The following is a 9,011-nucleotide window of genomic DNA, read 5'->3' as shown; positions in this document are numbered from 1 at the left end:
TTTTTTTTTTTTTGCTCATTTACATGCCAGAAACCAAACGGAGCAACCTTGGAGTCTTCAAAGCAGGTCTCCCAGGTAATGGAGGGGAGCGTAGGATTGCACATCTGATCAGCTCTGACTGGAGTTTTCATCATGTAGATCTAAAACTGGAGGAGGAGTTTTGCATGTTTACAGAAAATTAAAGCAGGGGAGGGATTCTCATCTTTTGTTTTAATGTTCCTTAATTAAAATGATTCTTTGTCACACTTCATTAATTTTAATCACAGCGTTGTATAAAAAAAAAGAACACAAAAAAACTGCCATTTTGTATTAATTCAGAAATTTTATTTGAGAAAAAAAAGAACAGAAACACAGCAGTAGACACCACAGGAAACAATATACTGAAACTCAAATAATGAAAGACAAATCCACAAAAGAGGTGCACCAACCAGTCTTCCAGAGAGTGGAATTGGACAATTTTCCGTTGATTGGTTATGACCACTGATTAGCAAGTTAAATGCTGAAAAAATATTTGCTTTTCCTCTCTTCATTAAATAAATAAATACAATGAGGTCTGACCATTTGTGGTCGATGACCCTCAAATCAGCATTTGCTTGGAGAAATTAGACAAAGTTTATGCATTGATACATAAATTGTGGTAAGCTGGTAAAGCTTTAATTTCCTGTTTGATTTATAATTACTACCTCTATCAAAAAACGTTCAGCACATCAAAAATGGGCTATTCACAGAACACACAGTAATAAGTACCAGCCAGGAAAAGCTCGATTAGTCCATATCCAATAAACATTCTCCCACTTTTTCCTCATAAACAAATATGTACACTTGTTAATTAAGAATATGATACAAACTTCTACACATGTACATCCACAAAGTACAGCTAAATAAGATTACCTGCACATTTTATTAAAAGATAGTTGCAACTTCAGATTCTGTAGCCACCGTTACAATGTTGGGAGTCTCCTGGTGGACCGCGGCCTGTCCTGCATCAGTTTCATGCGGCTGCTGGGGGAAGTAGGAAGGAAGAGTACCGGATCTGGAAAAAGTCTGCATGTTGCTTCTTGGCTTTGGCTGGTTTGTGTTGTATCCACAGTCCTTCCTAATGCTGTGAGGATTGTTGAAAACAGGCATGGGGGAGAAGCCTATTGTGTAGGCATTTTCTCTGGAGTTCCTGTAGCTCCTCTGTGGTATCACACAGTAGGCACTTTGGCAATCTCTAGATAAGCTGCTACTAGTACCTGAAACAAAGTAAGACAAACAAAACTGCAGATTAGATACAGTAAGTGTAAATGTTATGTAACCACCTTTAATGTTGACCTGTCAAAGGTTTTATTTAAATGCAGTCTTGCAAAGTCTGGGAAATATTTAAAGCTACTTTTGTTACTATCCAGGTCTGAATAAGTACAAGGAAAACTGAGTGTGGCCAGAATGTTAACAATTATTGCCAATATTAATTATTTATATTTTCAAAAAGTTATAAACCTTTGGTTCAAAAAATAAGGTTATTTCATTGATTTATATTTAAATGATACGCCTTACCCTGATTTTTCCACATCAAAAATGTAGACTTCAATATTTTGCTTTTAAGTATAAGGCGCTTCAATTATGCAGGTTCAAACACCTCAGAGTTTTTGCTTGAAACCTCAAACACATCAAGGTTACGATCACAAACCTTAATGTATCTTACTGTGGTTTTATGTGATAAATTAATCCAATCTATTGTGTAACTGGGAAGTGGAAGATAATGATACACTGTCTTCATTTTTCAAGTTTGTAAAAAAGATTAGCAAATAAATATCTGAAGAGTAAGCTTAGGAATTCAGTACCCCGGAGCAAATAACTTCATGGTGCGGTCATAGGTTCAGGTTGGAGTGCAGTGGTAGTTTTCCTCCATATACCTTATTTTGCATATCAGCTAAAAAAAAAAAAAAAAGCTGTACTTCATGTAGTTGCTGCATGGGGGCACAGTTGTTAGTACTGTTGCCTTGCAGCAAGAAGGTCCTGGGTTCTTTCTGCATGGAGTTTGCATGTTCTCCCTGTGCATAAGTGGGTTTTTGCTGGGTACTATTGTTTCCTCTCACAGTGAAAAAACATGACTATCAGGTTAAATGGCCTCACAAAATGTTCCTTCGTTGTAAATATGTACATGGTTGATTGTCTTGCATTTCTCTATGTTGCCCTGCGATGGACAGGTAACCTGTACTAAGCGTACCCTGCCTTTCTCCCATCGCTAGAGTGAGGCACCGGCCACCCACTGCAAGAATATTGCCATTAGATGGATGGATGATATTAGATTAAAGACTAAACAAATATTCACACTATTCTTTGAAGATTTGCAAATCAAAATCTTAGTATGTGTCATTTGTCTCGCACTAATACACACAACTCTGACTTGGTTTCACACAAAATCCCAATAAAAATCTTGAATATTGTTGCAAATTCTAATAGAAATGCGACGGGTATGAACATTTTCCCAAAGCCTGCAATTGGCTGTTAAAGCCATTTGAAATCAAGGCAATAAGCAGAACCTTTGGTTCTTAAACTTAACATGCAAAAGACAGAATAACAGTAGAGAAGTCTGATATGTGATGCCATTATGTAAGCCATGCATGTAATACAGAAAGTAATTATTATGTATCATCATTTTAGTTGTTATTACATGAACTAAAAATTTACACTTCAAAGAAACTTTTGAAACATTTTTAAATTAGATGTATAAAAATTTTGGAATGTGAAATGACAATGAATAACTAGGCACCCTGGAATATTTAAAACTTACTTTTCAGCCTGGGTTGGAAGGTGCTGAAGTTCTTCTTGCCGCCATCTCCACTGACATCTGAGTCGCTGTCATTGAAGTCACTGTCCCCTTTACCGCTGTCCTTCACGCTCAGCTGGTCGTTGTTGCTGAGGCCGCTGCAGTCAACAAAATACAGTATGAGCCACAACCACACCACATTAGCTTGATTATTGATGTGTTTTCATATGCAAAAACTAGATCTTTGCTGCCCATCTAACCTCAATCTGCACACATTGCCACAATCAATAAACTGCACGCATGGGGGAAAAGTAAAGCATGCTTTCTTTTCATTCAAGTTTCACTGCTATGCAATACACGCAAAAGGAAATTTCTCATTTTTTCAGTTAACTTACCTCACTTGCAAGCAGTATCTGTCACCTTGCCACACAGACGTTGGCTGAAAATGCTTGGAGGGCAGGAAGATCTAAGAGAGCAAACAGAGTGACAGTAGAGCGCTTAGTTTCCATTTCTGGCACATAGATCAAGGCAGCAACATCACGAAGCTAAAAAGATGAAAAATGCTGAAAAAAAAAAAAAAACACTGGATGACTCACCTTCGATTCTGAGTCTCTGCTCCTCTCCTCATAGAGGCAGGAATCATCCAGAGACAAAGACGTCCTCTCGTGGAAGAACCCCTGCTGGCCCGTGTAAATGTTTGGTTCTGCAGAGGTGAGCATGGAATGGGCCCTGCCGTCAAACAGGCCCTGGCACACCTCTCTCTTTCTGCCACGACTTCTTCTTCCCCCACGGCTCAGTTTGCACGTGAGGGCGACGGCCACAATTGCAATTAGCAGGAAGGCACAACCCCCACTGAGCACGATGATGATGATTAGTGAGCCATCGAACGAGGAGCCTTCTTCCTCACTTGACTGTAGGACAATGACAACCTGGTCTTCAGGGGGTTCTGTATCTGAAACCACAAACCTAATAGTGGCACTGCTAGACAGAGGGGTCCTTCCGTTGTCACTGACTGTGATTTTAATTTCCAACACGTCCCCTATTTCGGCTGTGAGCCACTGCTTCAAAGCGATCTCTCCGGTGTGTTTGTTCATGGTAAACAGCTTTTGGTCACCTTCCAGAATTTGGTGGGACAGCTCGCCATTCACCCCCTCATCCACATCTTCTGCTACTACCTGGAGGGCAAGGTAGCCTGCAGGGGCAGTGTAGGGAAGAGGGATATCAGCAGAGTTATTCAGCAGGACAGGGAAGGTGAAATATGGATAGTTGTCATTCTGATCCACGACTCTGACCCGGATCATAGAGGTGCTGGACAGAGAAGGGGAGCCTCTGTCCTCAGCTTGGATGACCACCTCAATCTGTTGGAGCGTTTCATAATCAAAAGACCTCAAAGTGTATAAGGACCCAGAGATTGAGTCTACAGAAACATAGGTGGACACTGGAGATCCCCCAGGTATTTCTGAATCTAGGATCTTGTAGGAAACTTTTGCATTCTTTCCCATGTCAGGATCTCGAGCAACAACGGTGGTAATGTATGAGCCAGGAATGTTGTTCTCCAGAACTGAAACTTCATACACAGACTTACTGAAAAGAGGGGGGTTGTCATTCTCATCTGTTACACTGATTGTGTACTGCTTGGCCGTCTTAAACGGGGGACTCCCCAGGTCCTCTGCCACTACAGTCAAGTTGTATTCTTGGATCTTCTCTCTGTCCAGAGTAGCGGTGGTAACGATCATGAACGTCTCCCCGTAAGCCTGCTGCAGGGCGAAATGCTCGTGCCCGAGCAGGCTGACGCGCACGTACCCGTTGGAGCCCGAGTCTCTGTCCGAGGTGCTGATCAGCGCCACGAAGCTCTCCGCTGCCGCAGCCTCGGTGATGTAGGCCACCGAGTCGCTGCTGGAGGTCATCGGCTTGATGACGATCTCCGGAGCGTTGTCGTTCACGTCCACTACCTCGATCACGACCGTGCAGGTGGAGGGGACGGAGTTCTCGCCCTGATCCGAGGCTCTGATGCTCAGCTCGTATGACTTCCTTTTCTCGAAATCAACCAGAGACTTCAGGGTCACATCCCCGGAGTAAGGGTCGATGTGGAAAGTTTGGGCCGCTTCGGATGACAGCTCATCCGGGAACGCATACACTACTTCCCCGTTGATGCCCTGGTCCGGATCGAAGGCGTGCACTTTCAGTACTCGGTGACCTACCGGGGAGTCTTCCTCCAACTCAACTTTCAGGGAGCTGTGCGCAAAAGCCGGGCTGTTGTCATTAAAGTCCAACACTTTGATGTTCACAGTCATAGATCCCGACTTTGGAGGTGCTCCTCCGTCAGACGCAGTCACCTGTATAGTGTAAGAGTCCTCCACCTCCCTGTCCAGCTCACTCACCAGAACCAGCTCGGCAAACTTCACTCCGTCCTCCAATTCGCGCACTTCCACGGCAAAGTGGCTGCAGGAGGAGATGATGTAGCTCTGGATGTAGTTATCACCCACATCCTCGTCGAGAGCGATCTGGAGCGGGAACCTGGAGTTCAGGGGGACGTTTTCAACTATCTCCAGTTTCGTTTCGTTGAGTGGGAAGAACGGAGAGTGGTCGTTGATGTCCTTCACCTCGATCTCCACGTGGATGAGCTGAAACTTCTCCCTGGAGTGGGCCACGATGTTGAAGGCGATGAAGCAGCGAGGGGACCTGGGGCAGAGCTGCTCCCGATCGATCACATCCGCGACGGTCAGGAGTCCGTCACTTTCCCGCATGTGAATGACTGAGGTGTTGCTCTCCTGCATGAAGCGGAAAGATGTGTCCGGGTCATCAGACGGATCAATCTTTAAATCTTGGGATAAATTCCCTATTTCCGTCCCGGGTGCGTCTTCTTCATAAGTAAAGTACCTTGTAGTTGTGCAGTGCACAGTGCGCAGAAACACATAAAAAAGCGTCAAGACAAGCGCCACAGATGCAGCTTTGCAAAACGTCATGCTGAGTGTCCCCCCCACAAAAAAAAAGTATTCAGATGATGCACGTCGGGAACTACTTCTCCTGTCTGAGTCCAACTCCGAGTTAGCAGACCGACTTTAAGCCCCACTGTATGCAAATTGCCCGCCCAGTCGACCAATGGCCTTCCAGTGGGGCACCAAAAGGAAAGGTTTGGCCCTGCACCAATTTGTAGCTTATTGTTTTGGGTGCAAATGGCTCATTAGATAAACTGATTGTGGAGCTTTTAATCGGGCAAACACCAGCTTCCTTAAATTAATCTGCACGTGGCAATTAATTAACTAACTAAATTACTTGGAAGGGACAGGATAATAAGAACAAACTCCTCCTGAGGAGGGTACAGGTCCACCTGTTAAAAGCTTTGAAAGGATTTACTGGGTGAGTTTCACCCAGCGAGAGAAGGAAGCAGACACATGGCAGCGTTATTAGAAGTGCTCCAAAAGTTAAGAAGGGCACACGGCTGTGGAAAGCATCAGGAGAATGATTGGTGCCATGCGCAGAAGTTTAAAAGTCCTGAAGGCAAAAAAATAAAGAAGAAAAAAAAGAGATATTCAAAGAAAGTCATGCTATGCATGTAGAAGTATCACCATGCAGATAGAATGTTAAAATTAAACTAAAGGAAAGGTTATGGTTGGGAAGAATACATCTGAACCATTTTCTCTTTGAGTACTGCATTTCATATATATATATATATATATATATATATATATATATATATATATATATATATATATATATATATAGAGAGAGAGAGAGAGAGAGAGAGAGAGAGAGAGAGAGATTTTTTTTCTTTCTTTTTTTTTTTAGTTTGTATTCATAAGCAGCACTGTTGGGTAATTTTTCATCACTTTTATGGCTCTTGAGTGGGTGAAAAAAATGCCAACTTATGTTTTGGCTTGTAAAATATTAATGTTAAGTGCAAAACTGTCAGACAACAGCAGTGAGAAAGGGACAATAAATATAAAACAGACAATTATATGAAATCTAAGTGTAATGCGACATAAAATTTAAATATGTCATCAGTGGCAATTCAAACATATATCATACCCCAGGCAGGTTGTTTCTACTGCCTCTCCTTGCACAAGCAAAGTAATAGCAACTCCAACAGCAAAAATAATGTCAGAAAGATAGATAGATTTCGGACTATTTAAATGCAGTCCAGACTCCTTTGCAGATACCAAAATAAATCTTTGATTGGACAAAAAGCCATGAGATCCAAATTAGACACCAGCTTCAGCGTCATTAGAAAGCTGTTAGTGTACAGTAGTGTTTCAGTGGCATTCACTACAAAATGTTTGTTGCAGAAGCAAAATTCTACACTCAAAGTGATGAAGGAAAATTATTTTTAAAAAAGAAAAAGAAAAACAGTCTAATGTTACTGGATCATCTACAAAAATGTTTTTGTTTCCCCGAGTAAAATGTTGTTAAATACCAGTGCCTCAAAAATGAAGGAGAATCCTGTTGTCACTGTTTTGAAGTTTGAAACTTCAAAATGAGTAAACTTAAAAAGAATCTTAAAAATAGTAATCAAGAAAATGATAGATATAAACTGAAATGTTGTAAATTCTAAGTAATCTCCGTTAGTAACCTACGTTTTGTAATATGGCACAGAATATTGTTATAGCGGTAGATATAGATATGACAATATTCCTTTGTTAGAGGTTCACTAACAAAAAGATATGCTATAGAAATTGTAAGTTAATACAGACAGGAATTGTATTTGAATTTAATTGGCCCTCTTTATTTGACACTAGGTATTTACCTTAAGACTTGTTTTTATTATACACCAACAACAGGCTTAGAAAAAAAAGCTAACACAAGAGTATCAGGGGATTTTATGATCTGTGGCACATAATATTGTTAAGAGATTTAGAGAATCCTCTCCACAGAGCAAACAAGGCTGAAAACCAATACAGAACGGAAGAGATCCTCAGGCCCTCGGGCTGAACAACATCAAAAACAGGCACATTTCTGCACAGAAACACTTCTGGTTGTCAAAAAAATATCATGTATAATATCCTAAAATACATCTCCTTTTTTTTTTTTTTTTTTTTTTTTTAGAACTGAATCATTTAAAAAAATGTTCCAAGGTGAAGTGGGTAAAAAATGTAGATGCTGGAGAAATAAATGTTTTTGACAGTAGTGGAAATAATCTCTTGAGCCCTAAATCGAACAGGGAATGGCTGGTTTGTTATCGACATGAAGCACAAAAACCAACACATGAAATACTAATATTAGGCTACATTATCTTTACTGTCTTATTCTTCTTTCAGTGAGTGAAGTTTGACAAACTAGCGTATAAACATTATTTCAGAGAATCATGCTCGAGAGACAGAAAGCAGGCTTACTGTATATAAAAAGCTTCAATTCAAAGGCATTAAGAAAGAGCACATTTTGAGTAAAATTACAATATGGAATGAAACAGATGTTAGAATAGGAGAAAATGACTTACAGTCACACCATCTAAAGCAAAGACATTCCACTGACTGTAAAAAGCAGTGAAAGTTTCCATAAGAGCAGTTCTTACAAGACCCTTAAAAAGTATGAATAGAGTGAAGTGAGTTAAGAGTCTGAAGGCTGATGGTATTTCGAAACCTATTTCTATAATGTGGTGCTGAAAATGAAAAAAAAGAGCAGTTTCACCAATTAATGTTCCTTGAAAAGTTAACCATTTCATCCAAAATGTGTCAGTAATTCCCAATGTTCAAAGTTTTTGACTTGAATGGATGGTCTACGTATTTCAGAAAGATCCTTGAAGAACATATTCAGTATAAAGGAGCGGAGATGTGTGGTAAAGTAGTATGCACACAATGTTATGAAATTTAGATATGCTACAAAAGAGCACCCACATACAACTACAGAAGGTGCTGTGACAGAGCTCAGTTGTGAGTCTGCCTCTTTACCAAATCCTGTTGCTAGAAGTAGATATATTTTATGTACAGAGGAGGCAACAAATTTGATGGCACCCATGGGGAAGATGTGTGAAAAGCTTTTAAGTAAATTAATCTGTAATTGCAGTAGCATAAACTCACCCTAAAATATGTTATTACCCTTTCTGTCAATAAACTGTACAGGTCAATGTGCCAAGACAACAATACTTTTTCTATAGCCTCTCATGAGGTTGGGGCAAACAGAGAGGGAGAGACATAGAGACAGATAGAGAGAGAGAGAGAGAGAGAGAGAGAGAGAGAGAGAGAGAGAGAGAGAGAGAGAGAGAGAGAGAGATTTTCCCTAGGTTTTCAATGAGACTTTGATCTGGGGACTAAGATGGCCATGG

The 9,011-nt window shown here is 40.7% G+C and overlaps 1 protein-coding gene across 1 annotated transcript; it reads right to left on the bottom strand.

The window, feature by feature from the left end:
- Nucleotides 1-300: 300 nt before the first annotated feature.
- On the bottom strand, nucleotides 301-6,366 carry pcdh8.1 (protocadherin 8, tandem duplication 1). The gene is made up of 4 exons (XM_008400231.3): nucleotides 3,349-6,366; nucleotides 3,148-3,218; nucleotides 2,777-2,910; nucleotides 301-1,235 (listed from the first exon to the last, which is right to left on the bottom strand). Exons 1-4 carry the CDS (start codon nucleotides 5,716-5,718, stop codon nucleotides 904-906), a joined length of 2,907 nt encoding a protein of 968 aa, XP_008398453.1. The 5' UTR covers nucleotides 5,719-6,366; the 3' UTR covers nucleotides 301-903.
- Between the last annotated feature and the right edge of the window lie 2,645 nt (nucleotides 6,367-9,011).

This window comes from Poecilia reticulata, chromosome 2 (assembly GCF_904066995.2).
Source record: "Poecilia reticulata chromosome 2, P_reticulata-male-v2, whole genome shotgun sequence".
NCBI classification, from domain to species: domain Eukaryota; kingdom Metazoa; phylum Chordata; class Actinopteri; order Cyprinodontiformes; family Poeciliidae; genus Poecilia; species Poecilia reticulata.
The sequence above is the reverse complement of the archived record's forward strand: the minus strand, read 5'-3'. Positions and strand labels throughout refer to the sequence as shown.

Bases quoted from the DNA above. Each gene is read 5' to 3' on its own strand.
- pcdh8.1 (XM_008400231.3), bottom strand. From the start codon at position 5,718: ATGACGTTTTGCAAAGCTGCATCTGTGGCGCTTGTCTTGACGCTTTTT. The intron at 3,219-3,348 runs GTGAGTCATCCA...TTGCTCTCTTAG, and splicing joins GCAGAGACTCAGAATCGAAG to ATCTTCCTGCCCTCCAAGCA. The intron at 2,911-3,147 runs GTAAGTTAACTG...TGTTGACTGCAG, and splicing joins AGATACTGCTTGCAAGTGAG to CGGCCTCAGCAACAACGACC.